The sequence below is a fragment of the Scleropages formosus genome, chromosome 12 (genome assembly GCF_900964775.1).
Source record: "Scleropages formosus chromosome 12, fSclFor1.1, whole genome shotgun sequence".
In the NCBI taxonomy this organism is placed as follows: domain Eukaryota; kingdom Metazoa; phylum Chordata; class Actinopteri; order Osteoglossiformes; family Osteoglossidae; genus Scleropages; species Scleropages formosus.
The window spans coordinates 8,549,426-8,567,550 of NC_041817.1; the positions used below are offsets into that span (position 1 = coordinate 8,549,426).

General features: G+C 42.4%; 1 protein-coding gene across 4 annotated transcripts; it reads left to right on the top strand.

Annotated features, from left to right (window-relative positions):
• The first annotated feature begins 325 nt into the window (after nucleotides 1-325).
• On the top strand, nucleotides 326-17,763 carry ddhd2 (DDHD domain containing 2). 4 transcript variants are annotated; one of them, XM_029256746.1, is made up of 20 exons: nucleotides 326-1,055; nucleotides 1,380-1,547; nucleotides 4,759-4,954; nucleotides 5,579-5,772; nucleotides 5,960-6,049; nucleotides 6,262-6,382; nucleotides 6,846-6,935; nucleotides 7,164-7,305; nucleotides 7,813-8,021; nucleotides 8,620-8,687; nucleotides 8,922-9,044; nucleotides 9,132-9,227; nucleotides 9,349-9,519; nucleotides 10,047-10,070; nucleotides 11,486-11,641; nucleotides 12,191-12,293; nucleotides 12,402-12,566; nucleotides 12,925-13,020; nucleotides 15,911-16,079; nucleotides 16,260-17,763. In XM_029256746.1, the coding sequence occupies exons 2-20, from the start codon at nucleotides 1,458-1,460 to the stop codon at nucleotides 16,339-16,341; spliced, it is 2,385 nt and encodes a 794-aa protein (XP_029112579.1). In that variant the 5' UTR covers nucleotides 326-1,055; nucleotides 1,380-1,457; the 3' UTR covers nucleotides 16,342-17,763. The 4 variants fall into 4 exon arrangements, with proteins under 4 accessions (XP_029112579.1, XP_029112581.1, XP_029112580.1 ...); XM_029256748.1 differs by having other exon boundaries at nucleotides 327-1,055; nucleotides 12,925-12,954; XM_029256747.1 differs by lacking the exon at nucleotides 10,047-10,070 and having other exon boundaries at nucleotides 327-1,055.
• Nucleotides 17,764-18,125: the final 362 nt, after the last annotated feature.

Below are 18,125 nucleotides of genomic sequence, written 5' to 3' on the forward strand. Positions count from 1 at the left end.
TAACTTTTATTTTTAATATGTCCCCGGAAAGGAAAGAAAATGTTTGGCATTTTTTCCTCAAACAGAGTCGGAGTCGTTTATTAATATTTGTCATTTTGCACAGTTACACTGGGTACACTACACACACACAGCAAAATTTCAATTGTGACGAGGCTCAGATTCAGAAATTCACACAAACAGAGCATCAATCCCACTTATTTTAATTCTGAGAGAAGTTAGGAAATGACTGCGGTGCCAAAAAGCGACATAAAACGTCATATCTAAGAGAAAAAGACAAGAATCGAGTTCGTTTGTAGAGCTCCACTACAGCGCGAGGCGCTAATCCGATTCGCCGACATCAGATGACTGTTGCTTTTACATCAACCGGCAATCAGTGACCTTTAACCTCCTGACGGCGTGACGTCACCAGGCAGCGTTCAGCAGGAGGTGACGGTGGCGCGCAGTACAGTATTCCCAAGTGCAGGGAGACGGAGAGCTGTATTCCTGCTACCATATTTCGTCCCTCCCCCCTTAAAACCACTGTTATTAATGTTATCTATAATAAGAATGGTGGTCGACTGTCTTTCGTTGTCTGACGCTGTCACACTTTACGGGTGTGGGACGTCCTGAACCGCCACAACAATCCCGTGCTTCACGTCAGCTGCTGCTGCTGCTGGGAGCCGTTATTCGGCGTCACGTCAGTTGTTTAACTGAACTATCGTGAAGACGGAAACACAGATTGTGTATCAAAACAGAACCGTTTACGAAAGCGGATTTAGTTAAGTATAAATAATAACTGCGCGGAAACGCAAACGGTGCGTTTATTTGGCACGGAGCGACAATCACAAGGCAAGGCGAGAGAAATTGGGACAAGTGTCAAGTCGGAGGAGAAGATCGAGATCATCGCCGCTCCCACCCCGCTCACCGGACTTGCAGTAAAACAAGTTAAACCTCTAAAAATTTGAAGTTACAGAAGCCCGTTCTCCTTGAGTTAAAGTCCAAGTGCGATTTGAGGAGCAGAGACGGATTTGGGGGCCAGACGGACCTCAGGAGGAACATTGACTGAGCTGTAACGTGTAAGTACACTGCGAGTCTCAGTAGACAGCTGGAAGTGCAGAAGGTAAACCGTGGATGAAATCAAAATGGGATAAATCGTCGAGAAAAAAGTACTGGCAAAAGCAATCCTTGAGGGGAAAAAGTGTCCTGTTCCACAGACGGCCCGAGGCCCGTTTTAGGAGCAGTTTTTAGCGCCGGCGTCACATCCGCGGGGACGCGGCTCCTCTGCCCACGTTGGGCAGCTCTTGTTCGCCTTGTGAAATGTTTCCTGTCACTGTTCGAAATGAAAAACAACAAAACCTAAGAGTGACTTTCTAACTGAAGCGTGTTTAATTGTCCCCCAGTGACAGACTGGACAGTGGAAGCAGCTCCTCTTGCATGGCCAGCTGCTGAGCGCACAGGAGTGTAAGAGGGACCCCAGCATGTCTCAAGGCTCCGAGACGCCCCGTGGGTCGACCCAGCCTGCGCCCGTCATCGCCGTGGAGGACCTGTCCGACGCTCCAGGTGCCCGGGTGTGTGCCTCCGTCTCCACCCGGTTGCTCGCCTGTGCCGCTTCGGCCGCCCCTTTTGTGTTGGCCCTTTCTGCAGTATCGCTCCGAATCCTGTGTAGCAGCGCATCATGAATAACGTAGAGCACCCTTAAATACGGCGGAACCTCGGAACTCGAACTTAATTCGTTCCGGAAGGGCGTTCGAGTTCTGAATCAGTTTTTCCCATAAGAAATAATGCAAGTTGGATTAATCCGTTCCAGACCCCCAAATGATTGCCTATTTAAACCTATATACATACATACATACCTGATGCTAAAACCATAAATAAAAATGTAAAACCCAGTGCAAATCGTAGATTTAGGCATTCCATACTGCGCAGCCAGATCAAGCACGCAAACACCTCTATCGTGTTTTTCAACTATTTCCTTTTTAACCTCTATCGTGGCTCTCGCTATTTTCCTTTTTGACTCGCTTTCACTAGTAACCTTCTTAGGACCCATGATGGCTTATTTAATATAGGATATACAAAACCACAAAAACGTGGAAATTCATAGCACAATTCAGCGAGATGTTCACTCCGCGAGTGATACGCGTCATAAGCACCCTTTGTTTTACGGGAAAAAAGACGCGTCGCGTGATCCACAGGTTTAGCCTGAAAGGTTCATCGGCTCGAGTTCTGAAATTTCGTTTGAGTTCTGAGACATTTTTTTCCTCAAACACCTTGTTCGAGTTCAGAAGCGTTCGAGTTCCGAGGTTCCACTGTGCTCTTAGCTCATGTGACGAAGATCCGACCTATTGTGTTATATTTTCTTTGCTGTTCTACACTCTAACGCTGCTTTTAAAGAGCGAATAAATGGCCTGCATTTACCTTTTCCACCCTTAAATGGTAGCAAAACACAGTATAAACTCAAATGACTGTGTGTGGGGGCAGCTCCGTGCACTGGTTTCATCGGTCTTCTTTCCCATTTGTTATTGCTGTATCCAGTACTTTTACAGAAACTACCCAGCAGATACCAGCGTACATGTTTGTGATGAATCCTTTGCTTCTTTGTGCCCAGTTTTTCTTGTTGTCAGTTGCAGTTGAGACAGATGCAGGAGAAACACAGCACCATTTTGCACATCCTGAAGATGAGTGTATTTGCAGTCATTCTAAAGTAAACTTTAATGGTGCTTCATATTAATGAAAGATAATAAGCAGGAGTCCGGTCCACGTTGCATCCTGTTTCATGCCAGATGTTTCCAGTAGTAGAGGGACACTGAGACCTTCCATTGGATGAGCTGCTGATGAAAATGGAATGGTCTTACAGCAGATTTTTCATTTGTTATAGCTTTATCTAGTGGGTTTTACAGAACGTAACCACTAAATAAATCAAAATACAGATTAAGCTGTATTACTAAACTTATACTGATTGTGATGTAGTGGGTGGACTTGCAAACAATTCCAAGTTACCAAGCGACACTATGTCCGAGTTGCATTTGTAAGCTGAGGTACAAATGTTTAACTTTTAACAGTAGGTAAACTGATGGTCCTGTATGGGCAGTATTTTATAGTTTTTTTGTTAGCGACACTAGAGAATGTTTAAATTCCCAAAAGTGGTTTCTTATTCATGTGGGAATAGTATGTTCTCCTTACCTTCCTTCTGTACCTACGTTTGGGGGGGTTGCATGTGACTTTTCAAGTGCAGGTACAGTATCAGTTTTTGTTATTTTTGGACCAAAAGGGGTAAAGAACTTTGTTTAGGAACAATGTTACTAATTTTTGGTTGTTTAATTAAACCTTTGTTGAGAAGGAGAGATGATGGCAGAAGTTCCATAACATTCTAGTACACTAGGTGCATGTATGTTGAAGTCTTGTGGAATTGGTGTATAATAAGCAACGTGTGTGCAAATTCTGTAAACGTACTTCATCAGGACCCACACCCTCTGGAGTTTTCAGTAGATGGGCATGCAATTCTTTGTGCTCATAGGCCATTTGCAAAAACCGGGATTTAACATGTTATGTAGCGGTTTCCGGTTCTGCAAAATTAGTCTCTTATGTAGGTTTTCCTGTTAAAACCTTGCTGCAGTTTGTGTCACAAAGGGAAGCAGAGTAAATGTTTTTATAGTGACACTTAAATATGAGTGATATTGTAAACCAGTGTTTGATGGTTGTCACACTTGCAGTGGTAATAGGCCTGGTCATTGTTACAGATGGACAGAAGAAACCCCATATTGTTGTAGCAGGAATAAGGCCTGGCTTTGTCAACCCCAGGGGGGTGTCTTTCTGCCATCTTCTGCTTGGTCATCTCAGGATCACAAGGGATTGCAGGGTACAGAAGTGCGGACAGTATTTAATTATTGAAGTCTTGCCTGAAACTCTAGGATCGGCTGTTCCTTAGATGACTGAATAAACTCCAGCTCAAAGGCGGGTAAACTGCATTGTCTCTCTCTGTGTGTTTGTGTGTGTGTGTGGTGACCATAACGTCTTTGGCAGCACATGTGAATACAGCTGATGAAGGACTCGTCCAAAAAAACTCATGCTTTATTATTTCTCTGCATTGTCTACAGCATTCTGATGATCTCTTTTCACAAATTATGCATTTTTCTACGATCCTACAGTTTTTTTGAGGTATTAATGGGAACTTATCAAACCTTATTACAAACTGAAAGTTGTAATCGTTATTCATATTACTGAACATAGGTTGTTGAAGGCATATTTAGTACTTGTTGCTCTGTATTCTGTGTCATATTTAAGTGTTTACATTTATTTAAATCTGAATTATAATTTCATGTATAGTTTTAACTTTTCAACACATGTACAGGGTCTCTTACCAAATGTTTTGCACTGTGTTTTTTGGAGTAAGAAGCGCTTCCATACTGGAAAAATGCTAATCATGTTCATATTGTCCTAGTGTTTGGTTAAATTTTATGTGTTTCAGTTTTTCACTTTAATGCAGTTTGTATGGCTTTATGCTGATCTAAATTACTTTGCTCAGCTATGAGCTAACAAGGCTTTCATTATTATTTATAAGGAGTGGTTTCTCAGATATGGGTGGGGTTTTTCCACAGGTACAGAAATGGGTACCGTTTGAAACATGTATTTCTGAAGATAAGTGTGAATGCTTTATACTAATTTGCTTAACAGGAGCACTAATAATTTTGGAGGCCACAGTAAAGTTAGGGGAGCTTCTGGGGCATACTAAAGCTTGCGTCCTTTCAGTGAGGTTTATATGTGTCACCACTCTGCCTGCAGACAGCAGCTGCCACGGATGAGGCAACCTCCCCTTCTTCGTCCAGCTCCTTTGAATTGGTCGATATGGATGCTGTCCCTCCGTTGTATGAGCCAGTGCAGCCCCACTGGTTTTATTGCAGGCGGACTGACACAAAGGACTCATGGTTGCCTTTCAGCATGGAGGATTCCCAAAAGCTGGAAGAAGCCTATCTGTCCAGTGAGTGGACTTCTCAAACCTCCCAGACTCTTTAGCTCTTTTCGGATGGGTTAAATATCTAAATAAAGGACCCAGGGTAGACCTTTTGTGCCTTGTCTTCTAGGCTTCAGTTAGATGACACATTTCATCTGATCTTTAGGCAAGATCTGTTTAGTGTTTGCTTATGCTAGATTTCTTAATGTCACAATAGAACTGGCATTTATCTGTGTGTGTTCTCTGGTTTTGGTGTTATTGTCAGCATTGTGCTGCAGAGCAGAATTCAGGGTGTAATGCCTCTCAGCGAACATTCAAGTGCCCTAATTTTGCACAGCTGGTAGTGTGTAGCCAGTCAGTCACTGATCAGTGCACCAGAAGAGAGGTTTTATATATTATTTGTATGGAAATCATGATGTAACCCTGTTTATACAAAAAAGGCTTTAGTAGTGACCTGGATTTACCTTTGTACAAACTTAAAGGTCTTAAAGATGTACTCGGTGACAACTAATACATAATGTTGTTCTATGCAGTGTCAATCGATGAATGATTTAAATAGCAGAATAAAGCACCATCAATTCTATTATGACTTTTGACATTATGGCGTGGGATCAAGACTCTAATGCTGACATGTGATTGATGGTTTACCAGGTCTAAGGAGTGTCAAGGAGGTGGTGGTGGCCACTGAAGGGGAGCGCTATGATGTAAAGCTGAAGGAGAGAAGACGCTATGCAGTGTACTGGGAGCAGGCCCCTTCAGAGGTGCGTCGCTGCACTTGGTTCTACAAAGGGGACAAGGACACTCGATACTTGCCTTACCCAGAGGACTTCAGTGACAGCCTAGAGGTGAGAAAGTCTCAGCATGATGCACAGTGGACCAGCTGGCCTGGGCCTCCAACAGTGATGTGGGAGTACTTCATGGTGGCCACACCGTTTCGCTGTGATGCTCACTGGTGCCTGCCTTTCCATCCGTCTTCTGTATTTGCAGCTGTACTCTAGCTAATTCTTGTCCCTTGTATTTGCTGTCTGTCAGGAGGCATACATGATTGCTGTAACTCTGGATGAGTGGAAGAGGAAGCTCGAGTTCCCCACTGGGGAGACAGTCATCCTCCACAATCCTAAGGTAGGGTCCTTCACCCTTGGCCCATGTGACTAACCAGGCAGCCCTGCTGAGGTCCTAGTTCTGTTCTGATGGCTTAGGCTTTTGAGCTGACCGCGTGTGGGTTGCTGTGGTTGCAGTCAAACCACAGTACAACTGTAGCTGAAAAATGAGACCCAGTTCCAAGGCACTTTCTCTGTATAGATGAGTTACTGCCTCCACTTCTTCCCCCTTAGCTGATCATGCACTACCAGCCCATCACACTGCAGGAGGAGTGGATGTCCTCACCGTCTGAGCAGACACGGCCCCGCACTGTCAAGAGAGGCATTGAGAACATCTCTGTCGAGATCCCGGATGGTGAGCTACGTGGCCTCATTTTGCCTTTCAGGCAGTAGTGTTGGTTTGGGCATTCCTAAATTAGTCCTGTTTAATGAGGAGATCCTTGATGGTGTTTGTTGTGGTAGAAACCAAAATATATGAGATTTGGGGTTGCAGGTAGTGTATTGGTCGAAGAGCCTTATTTTACAGTCTTTAGATAATGAATTGTAAAAAATAAAAAAAGCAAGTTCACTGTGTAATTTCATAAAGTTGACCTTTAACTGAAAGTTTTCTGACAACTTGTGATTGTAAAATGGCTGGAAGTCTACCCTTTAATCAAAGCTCAAAGTAGAGATCATTTGTTAATATCTTTCACTGTAAGGCTGGTAATGGGTGCATTGTGTGGGGAGTGTTGGTGATTGGAGGTTTTGGGTTAATATTTGTTGATGTTGCACACATTTGTGTGTGTGTGTGTGTTTGTGCGCGTGCGTGCGTCCTGCAGGTGAGCCGGAATCAGTGGACCACCTGGTGTTCATGGTGCATGGCATAGGGCCAGCCTGCGACCTGCGCTTCCGCAGCATCATCCAGTGTGGTTTGTAGACACCGAGTTAGGGCTCTGACTTTGAATAATTGCAGGGCCGGGACTGCATAACAAGGGCCTGGCTCTGTCACAGAGATCTGATCACATGTGCAACTTGTTGTTCTTCATGTATCAATATGTGTTTTGAAATGGTGCGCTGTGCTAGTATATAGCTCTACAGGACAGTATGGGCATGGGATTGGTGCGACTTGTGACCTCCAGTCTTTTGTGTCTGTGTAGTGAACGACTTCCGCAGTGCCTCTCTCAGCTTACTCAATACACATTTCAAGAAGGCCCAGGATGAGAAGAGGATCGGCCGAGTTGAGTTCCTCCCTGTCAATTGGCACAGTGCACTGCACGGGGATGCCACTGGCGTGGACGAGTAAGAACAATCTCCCCCCCTTTTGTCCTCACAGAGCATCTAAAGCTCTTATCATTCGACCTGATTTGTATTTTAGCTGTGGCTCTTCTCCAAAGTCACTTAAATGTTAAACTACATACAGTTATTTTCCTATTTATATAGCTTAGTTACATTTACTAGAGCAATTTTTGTAAGGACCTTGCCTAAGGCTACTACAGGTAGGATTTGAACCTGCTATCTTGGAGCCCAGAGGAAGCAGCTCTAGCCACCATTCTTCCTGCTGCCCCAAGCAGGATTAAACAAAACAGGTTATGATTGGCCTCTTGAATTTCTCAGTAAAATAAGGATGTTGGCACTTTATATTTTTCTGTTGTCTTGTGGTTTCAAAGCTGTGGATAAACATGATGCTGGTCCACAAGAAGAATTGGTGAAATGTTAGGTTGTAGTCAATGGCGGCAAACTGGTGTGCATAGGTAATGGTGACCACCTCAAGTGACCCTGCCTTCTGCTGTGTGTTCTTTTACGCAGGGACATCCAGAGGATCACACTACCAAGCATCAGCCGCCTGCGACACTTCACCAATGACACGCTTCTGGACCTGTTCTTCTACAACAGTCCCACCTACTGCCAGACCATCGTAGACACAGTTGCTTCTGAGGTCAACCAGCTGTACCGACTCTTCCGCCAGAGACACCCGCAGTTCACCGGTGGTGTGTCCGTTGCCGGCCACAGCCTGGGTAACTTTGCCCATCTTAGAGCTTCCTACAGTGGCTTTGCCTATTCGTTTCTGTGCTCTCATGGTTTTCACTCCATTTTCTGCCATTTCTTGTGTTGACTTCATACTTTTTTTTTTTTTTTGGTTCCCTCTGAATTGACACAAGATTTTAGCATGTGAAAATTCATTGCAATTCAACACACTAGCATTAACTTAATAAAGTTAATATTTTAATAAAGGGAACACTCACCAAACTTTAATGAAAGAATAATTTGGAGGATTTCTCAAGAGGAATTTTTGCATAGTTGTTGTCATTGCACTCAAATTCTGAGGTTTGAATCCCACTACCAGCTCTAGTGTCCTTGAGCAAGGGACTTCCCCAAGTTGCTGTCCCAAGTGGGTGAATAATAATTGTACATAGCATAGTACTGCAAGTTCCTTGGGAGAAAAGCATCAGCTAGATGAATAAATGCCAACTGGAGCAGGCATAAATAGTAACTGTATAAATGTAAATTAATTTTGAGACGATACTAGATTTAAAAGGTACCTTAACACAGGAGGACAAACGTAATTTAATTTTTTGAGCAGTTGACCACTTTATTTATATTTTCCTTTTTCAGGTTCTCTCATCTTGTTTGACCTCCTGACCAACCAGAGAACCAGTTTAGTAGAGAAGGATGCCATAAGAGTAAGCATCAGTCTCAAAATTCGATGTGCAGAAACACATTCTTCCAAAAAACTGGAAAAGTATATTTTCCACTGTGTGTGCTAGGAACATTGTCGAGCGTTGAAATGCTGCCTCAGTCACAGTTAAAGTACTGAATGCTATCTAATGTGGGACAAATATGCCTGGCTTGAATAATTTCAGATACTGTCTTTTAAATCCAAGCTGCTGAAATGACAGTGTGGTTTGTTCTGCTAGGGGAAGACCAGTGGTGACATGGTCACCCTCGAATACAAAACCATGAAGGAAGTTTTACAAAGGATGGGCTTGGAGGAGCACATTGATGTGTTCAAGAAAGAGCAGCTGGACCTGGAGTCTTTGGTAGGTCTTCCCAGCAGGACATTTTGAGAAGTTGGCTGTGCAGTAATTATGCTTGAGCCTTGAAGCTACTCTCTCCTTGTTGTCCAGGCATTGTGCTCTGAGAATGATCTGAAGGAGTTGGGAATACCCCTGGGGCCCCGAAAGAAGATCCTTAGTTTTATGCGGAGAAGAACGATGTTACAGGTTGGTAAAAGCTAGATTGCGTATCACACCTATACCTGCGGATGGAGGTTCCTTCTACGTGGGCCCATGTGAGAGAGGAGGTACTTGATCATCTCTGTGCCTTCTTCCTCTTCTCCTGCAGGAGTATAAGGCAGGAAACACCCACTTAGCACCGGGCCTGCATGCATCCAGAGATGGTGAGGATTTCCCCGTTGAAGATGGGCAGGGCACCGACGGGAACTATGCCTTCCTGCGCAGTGTCTCCACCACTGGTGCTGTGGACTATGAATACTTTGATGTAGGAATTGGGCAGGTAATGATTGTGTTTGCAAACACACAAGCACATCATTTGCATTCTCAGTGCTGACTGCATGACCATTTGCAGTTTGGGGTACTCTGTTATACCTAGTTTCAAACTGGTAAGTTTCAAGATTCATCTGTTAAAACATCAGCCATAAATCCCAGATGTTCATATCCACCATGCGTCTCTCTGTGAGGCCCGGTCTACCTGATTTCCATGTAGTTTTGCTGTAGTGTTTTGTGTTCTTGAAGGACACTTTCATCTGTGCTCAGCCTGGTCATTGATATGAGTTTGAGATGCTTTAGTGGCAAGGTCTGCTTGCTGTAGACTAACTGCTGCTCCGCTTCAGCTTCTGTACCACTTGCTGCTTTCTGATGCCTGTCAGCCAGCAGGAAGCATCTGCACATGTTTCTTTTACGGTTGAGCTTTTTATTTTGAAGAAGGAGTAGCACTACTGTGGGGGAGGGAACCCTAATACAGGCCTCCTGTTCTTCTCCCCCTTGCACCCTCCTCCTCTTTCCTGCCTTCCTGGATAGCAGAATCTGGGCATTGCCACGGGGCAGGTTGGTGCCACTAAGGGGCTCCATGACAGCGGTGTGCTCCTCTGTCCTGCCATGCCACCTTCTCCTCTTCACTTGTCCATGCTTTCTAAAGAAACATCTGACGACTTGTCTGTTCAGGCACTCTTCCCAGCCTGTATGTTTACATCACTCTGCTCAGCGCCATGTCCCACAGGTCTTATCACATTTCATCTCCATTGGTTGTGTTCACTGTTGCTCTGTACTGTATGGGTTTTGTTGAAGTGCTTGTGGCGGGGAACCATTGGAGTCCCTCTGTTCCATGTTTCCGTGGTGCCACCTACCCTGTTTGTTGTGGTGTGTTACTGCTCCTTTTGTGGCTATCAGTTAGGACCCGAATCATTTGATGTCAGATTGCTGCACCTTCTGTTTCCTTCTTGTGGATTTCCGGGAAACGTTTGCGTATTGGAGTGTGTTTATTTTGGGTGTGTTATCACCTTACAAACACATTTGGGAACAGAGTTCTGTTTTCAGCTTTTGAGTTTGTTACTCCAAAATCACTTTTACCCTTCGGTCATAATGAGTAAAGCTTAGTAATATAGTTGTACCTTGATTGAATCATGGGCTAGATTCTGTACAAACCAACTATTCTTTAACATCTAAAATATATAAAAGGTTGCAAAACATATTTTTTATTGACCTTTAGCCATAATAAAGTTTAATTTGAGATTATTAGAGAAAAATGTATTGAGCCAGAAACCCCAGTTGTTCACTAGTTGACATTCTGTAAGTATGTGTTTATCTTTTTGCCCTTTTCAACCTTTTTTCCGCTTGACCTCCATGTTAATGATGCTATTCTTACAGTGCTATTATTAGAAGCATGACCCCAGTGCTCATGAACACCAGATATGAGCTGTAAATGCTGTTTAAGCGAGTTGAATGAAGATAGTCCCATACTCCTGTTTAGATGTGCTTTGGCCACCACTTGGCTTTGCTGGTGACCACTGGCCATGTTTTCTCTTCCATAGACAGAATTTTTATAAAATACAGAAGAAAACATGGAATTTTTAAGAAAAATTTTTACCTTTGGAAATTCCTGCCTGTTTCCCAACCCAAGAAGTAAATGTATTCGTGATGTGACATATTTCCAAATGGTACACACGTTTGAAGTTTAAACATTGTCTGAAATCACATGACATTTTCTAGTGTTAACTGAATTAGGTTAGTTGAGGTAGTAAGGGGAAAGCTTTGAAACTCAGTTTAATGGGGTGCATCTCTAAAAATAAGCTATAAGCTGTAGAATGCATATAACCAGGTATTTAACAGGTCTTATTTTACAGAAGAAGCAAATGCAAACATAGATTTACTACTATTGATTTGATGTTTCATATCATTGCAACTTTGAGGTGTATTGTCAGTATGTAGATACCATCTGTGTGGCTTTTTCATATCATCCTCAGGTATCCATCAATTATCCCCAGCTGGACTTCGAGCCCCAGACATTCTTTGCCTTTGGCTCTCCGATCGGCATGTTCCTCACTGTGCGTGGCCTGAAGCGCATTGATCCCAGCTACAGTTTCCCCACCTGCAAAAGCTTCTACAATATCTACCACCCGGTGCGCCTCTTATCTCCACTTTTACCTCACTCTCTGTGCCTGTCTCATTTACATTACTTTACCACGTACAGGCAGTCCCCGAGTTACGAACGTTCGACTTACGTACAACCCGTAGTTATGAACCACTTCCTGACCCCCCCCCCCCCAGCAAACCCCCCTCTGTGTTCTCAGACTTACCTTGCTTTGCTTTTCCAAGTCCTGTCCCTCATCATTCCCCAGTCCCGTTCCACGTCTCTTTGGTAACGACCGCCCTCCTTGACCCTCGCCTCCGTTAGTTCGTCGATCGACCGACCACACGTCTAGTCCTTTTGATTCTGAATAAACGATCATGCACTTGGGTCCAGCCACCAAGAAATAGTGTGAGCCTCCTTACTGGAGAAGGGATTGACAGTTAAGTGTGTGCTATCATGGTGAAAGGTCCTACTGAGATTTGAACTCGGATTGCTGGATTCAGAGTCCAGAGTGCTGACCGTTACACCATGGAACCTGCAGCTCAGTCTCCGTATGGCTTCTTCTCGAAACTCATGTTTTTTTCTGTTCTTCCTACAGTTTGACCCAGTGGCCTACAGAATAGAACCCATGATTGTATCTGATGTGGACATTGAACCCATGCTGATTCCACACCATAAAGGCAGGAAGAGGATGCACCTGGGTGAGCCCTTTTCCTGTTCTGTGCTCCTGTGTCCGTCTTCAGTTTACGGACTGCTGGCTGCCATATGGCTCCCACACCGAGCTGAGCAGTGGCTATCTGTGTCCATAGAGCTGAAAGAGAGTCTGACACGGATGAGTGCTGATTTGAAGAACAATGTTTTGGGCTCTCTGCGAACTGCCTGGCAGTCCTTCTCTCGGCTGCCAATCGCAGCACTTCCCCCGGTAGCAGAAGGAGAAGCCGATGCAGCAGCACTTTCCCCACAACAAGTGGAAGGTCAGACACTGAAACACCATTTCTCTCCATTTGTGACTTTATAAATCCATAGCATGAACAAATTAACTTGTGTGCTTTATCAGTTTTAATCTGGATTGTGGGCATCACCTAGTCTTGGATCACTGTTAACTCTTCCATTTAACTTAAAACTCAAGCGTTACTATATGCAGTAAACTGTTTAGCCGTTGCGTGGCTTCCTCTGTAATCCTACCTGTCCGCTACTGGTGTGGGGTTACGGTTGTGTGTGTGAGTGCTCCTGTTGCTAACCCTGTCTCTCCTCTCCACCTCTAACATCTGCATGCGATCCTCTTTCTGCTGCCTTCGGGCCTGGGGTGGCGGCTTTTCCTTTTTCGCTCAGCCGGGAAAGACACAGCCAAAAGGACAGAGTGTAAGCCAGATTTTTGGAAAAAAATCTTGGAGTGGCCAAAAGTGATTAATTTAAATTACTTCCAAGGTAAGCCAGGTAATTCGTCAGATAAAGTCAGTTTTGGTTTAGGAATTCTCCAGAATTTTTTTCTTTCCTCTTGCACTTGAGAAATGCTTTATTTAAGAAAACATGTTCTGATAAAAGTGAGAAAACAGAGATTTTGGTGGTCGTGGTCAGCAGTTGTAATAGAATTAACTTTCTATAGAATTCAAAAATTTATAACGGGAAACCAGTTCACTTGATTGCAGTTGCAAGGGATTTTTATATTTTCCATGCATAAAAGATTTTGAGAATTTGGGCTGAGTTTTGTTTAGCAGTTAAGACTATTTAATTCTTATTGTGGAGTAGGAATCTCAGGTCATATATGTAACCTTTTTGAAGGAAATCAGTTTTAGGTAAAATGTGGAAGTTGTAGGTAGTTCTGTGTTTATATTTACACCCCATTTTAATGGAAGGCCCCTGCATGTTGGGCAGAACTGGTCTACACGCTTAGCTGGATAGTGGACTCCTCCATTCACCTATCTGTAGGCCACTCTCTTGCCTTCACAAGTTTGCACTTGTTATGGCCGAACAGGGCAAGGATGTGTTCGGTCATTTGAACCCCTCTCTGGTGGGAAGGCATTGCTTGTGCTGAGGTCATGAACATACTTGCCAAATCTGTGCACTGGTTCCCAGGAGTTTCCCTCACATCTCTGTATATAAACACACAAACAAAGGTGGGTAGAATAGCCAAACACGGTAGTCAACAGAAAGCTGGTCTCTCTCTCTTACTTTAAATAAAATAAAATTAAATAAATAATAATAAAAAAAAAAATTCAAGTACTTGTCCAACTATTTACTTGAGTAAAAGCAAAAAAGATTTGGTCAAAAAAAGAAAACTACTCAAGCACAGAATTCCAACAAAGCTTTTAATGTTATCTAGCAATGTTAACATGTACAATGTGCAATTTTAACTAATCTTTTCAATAAATTAAATCTATTAAATTCAGTAAAGTTATTGTCAATTTGTTTAATAAGATACAAATCAAAAGACCACAGCCTGCTAGGTATTAATTATGATTTAGCTGACTCTTTGTCCAAGGTGACTTATTTTAGGTTTGTATTCCAAGCTACTTACAATGATTCATCCTTTTGTACAGCAGAGTAACTTTAATGGAGCACCTCAGGGTTAGTACTTTGGTCAAAGGTACTACAGGAGGATCAGGGATTCAAACTCGTGTCTGTTGATTACAAGGTTGACAGCTTTAACTGCTGTGCTACCTGCTGCCCCAGATAATATCACTCTTTTGTCATTTAGCTGATGCCTTTATCCAAAGTGATTTCTTACTTTTTACCAATTTAAATAGCTGGATGTTCATACTAGAGAAGTTCAGGATAACTCAAAGGCAGTAGAGCAGTGGGAAGATTGAGATTCAAACACACAACCTCTAGGTTACAAGTCAGTATCCCTAACTGCTGAACTAATGATTGTCCCATCGTTAGAAAACACAAAGTGTCCAGTAAAAAAATGATAATTCACGTGATATCAAATGCTCAAAAACAAAAGGGTAAAACCCTATAGGGTTACTCACACTCTTTGGACTTGATTTATTCACTCTAGCTGATTTGATATAGTTAAATAGGTTGTGGTTCATGTAGGGTGTCAAAAAAGCAAGCACTTCAATACAAGGTAGCTGTAGCTAGTATATATGAGGTACAGCTCATTTACTTGGGTAACAGTAACTTGCTGCTACCCACCTCTGGAAAGCACAAATGCTGTAGCCATGCTCAGTCTTAGGTCTGTGTGAAAGGAAATGAGCTGCTCAATGAAAACTGGTCTTCCAGTCCCAGCAAGGAGCATAAGCGCACATCTTCAACACAAGCGAACAGAAGTTTGCTGAATACACTTATAGATCAGCTGGCTTTGGAAAGATGTTCTGTGACTTGATTTGTCGTCAATTCGGCCGCTGGAGGAAATTGGTAAAAGTTTACTGCAGACATCCTTAGATTAATGAAGAGACTGAGTTCTGTAAAAAGCTCAGATATACCATCCTGTTTAACATGATATGGCAACGAAGGCCCCTTTACAGTTGCGCAGCTGAAGACCGCCGTAATGAATGAATGGGGGAAAATTCCACTTGCTAATTAACCAACTGGTGTCTTCAATGCCCAAACGCTTAATAAGTGTCGTTAAAATACAAGCTGATGTTACACAGTGGTAAACCCTCGACTGTCCCAACTTTTTTGGAACATGTTGCAGACATCAGTTTCACAAACTTGTCTCTTCAAAAAACGATGCAGCTGATGAAGTCAAACATGAAATACCCTGTCTTTATATTGTTCTTCTTTCAATACAAGTGAAAGTAAATTTCCAAAACTCCCTTTTGTTTTTATTAGCATTTTCCTTATTGTACCAACTTTTTTGGAATTGGGATTGTAGCTATAATTAATTAAATGAATTATAATGAATTGAGTATAATTGATTGTAATCTAAAACAGTCTGTGTGGCATTTTATTTTTCCATTTTACACCTATTCACTGCAGGTTTTGACTGTTTTATTCCATAATGTGTGCAGTGTTTCCTGTTTTTTATTTATTTATTTATTTTTTTAATTGATTACCAACACACAAGAATACCAGACACAAGCCGTAAACACTCAAGGTGAACTGAACTAATCCACTTCAACGCTCCTACTCTAGGTGCAGAAGCACAGGTTGCGTTCATTCTGTTTTTGTTTAGTCGTTTAACGCTTTTCTCTGAAGCCATTTGTACAACAGGGTAATAGTTTTGAAAACAGACAAGTGTAGAAAATGGTTGAAAATAAACTGAAAAATGTTTGTCTTGAAAAATTTGTAACTCGGATGTCTACTGCACGAGGACCCAGGGTCTTTTGTGCTCACTGCAGCTCATTGGCTGCTCTCTTCTTGACCTCGGCAGGTGCAAAGGTGGAGGAGGTAGAAACGGCATCTGAGGAGCAGAAGGAGCAGCAGAACATCAAGATTGGGATGCTGAACGGTGGTCGGCGCATTGATTATGTTTTACAGGAGAAGCCCATCGAGAGCTTCAATGAGTATCTGTTTGCTATCCAGAGCCATCTCTGCTATTGGTGAGCAACCGGCTGCCATTTGGCCCATGTCTGTTGACCTGACGACAGAAAATGTGACAAATGCACTGAAGAGTGAGCCAAGGGTGGCATTCTTTTGGTATTGTATTGTAGATTGTCAGCTCTGCTGTACTGTGTTATGCTCCTTAAACAAAACTGAATTGTATACCTTTTGTTTTGCAGGGAATCGGAGGACACGGCTCTGCTGCTGTTGAAGGAGATCTATGAGAAGCTTGGAGTCGTTCTCGAACAACCCCAGCAGTGAAAAAGATTAAAAACAAAAAATCTGTGGTTACAGTAACAGGTTCCATAGAAGTTCTGTATTTATACTACTGTACTACTCAAGCAATTGGCAGTAAAGTTTGTTGCAGTACTGTTGCCCACATAACCAGTGCCCAGTGGACAGTGTGTGTCTCCCTTAAAAATGACTAACGTAGAGCGGCTGTCATTGTTTACTTTCGTCATGTTTTGATTTTCATTCTGTTGCCGTATCTGCTCCAGTTGTCGTTTGCCTGTGGACCATTGCACAATAAGAGGGAAATGTTCAGCACTATCACATTTCTTTCTCAAAATATGTTTAGTGCTGAAGCCAGATCTGACACTGGTCATGTCTCAACCATGACATTTTTAGACATTTACAAAGGGTTTTGTTTCTTTCACAATTTTTCAGTTATATTTTTTTGACTCATCCTTATGTTTATGTGATTATACCTGTCTCCCTGTTAAAAGAACGGGTTTCCATTACCATGCTTCTCCAATGCTGCTTTTGCACCCATGGGGTGGTATTGCTGGAGCCTTTACCTGCTTCCACCTCTGCCCTGAAGACTGAAAGGTGTTCTTGTGTAATATGTCACTTATTAATTTATTTAATAACAAAAAGGATAATGCTGATCTAGTAAAATGAAGGATGTTTTTTCAAGCGGTTGTAATGTCAAATATCTTCTGTACTCCACAGGGAAGTTTCTTAGTCCTATGTGGTATATGTGGTATGCGTATGCATTCCTAGTAGTGGCACAATTACTAGACTGAAGAATGAAATGCACTGTACTCGTTGCTGTTCAGAAATAGAGTTGTGCAGTGTAAATGGTTACCATTCTAAAACACTAATATCAGCATAATTTCCACAGTGGGTCTGTGTTCAGGGACTGGTGAATGTATCTCCAGCTTCGGGTCACGTTACGGATAGCATCTTTAAAAAGTTTCATGAAGTTTGATGAAATTATAATTGCTACACAGTCAGTCTGCACATGTTGAGCGAATTCTCCAGCAACAGGAGAAAATATATCTTTTTTTGGCCCCATGCTTCTGTATCAGCCTCCTCCTTTAGCAGCTGGGAGGCAGTTTCCATCTGTGTGATGAGGGGCTCAGCAGATTTTTTTCCTTGGAGTAGAGTTTAGTTCAACTTCAGTGTATAATACAAATATAGTTCCCAGTATTTTTTCCCCTTGAATTCAGGGGTAAGCAACTCCAACTCTGACCAAGCAGATTTTCAGGATTTTATGGTAGTTATCCAGTGTTTGCACAAAAGTACCAGCTAAAGTGAAGACATGAAGTAGAAGAAACACATTGTGGGTATATCATAATGGTTCTGTCCAGTCTAACTCCAATAGCTGGTTTCCTCAGTTTGCACTTTATTGTGTGGTTACACCAAAAAAAAGAAAAACATTATGTATGCCATAATAAACTTTATTATTGTATGATTTATGTCTTATTTGTTTTTGGTTTTGACTTGATTTTATAGTGTTGCATATTCACCTGTTCTTTGCAAATGGAGTTTAAATTGTTTCATGAAATCAACCCACTAAGAAGATTCTGTGTTCAGGATCAAATTGCCATTATTTCATATACAAAAGTTTCTGGATGGAAAAATATAAATCTTTCACTGTACAAAGCATATTGATGGTATTATTTTAGAGGCACCATGTACCATTTCTAACAAATTATGTTATGTTTGACTGTTGGATTAAGGTGTTTAAATGCTAGCGCTTAATGTTTCCAGGGTAATTCAGTGGTTAACAGGTGAGATACATTGACTGACACCAGTGAGGA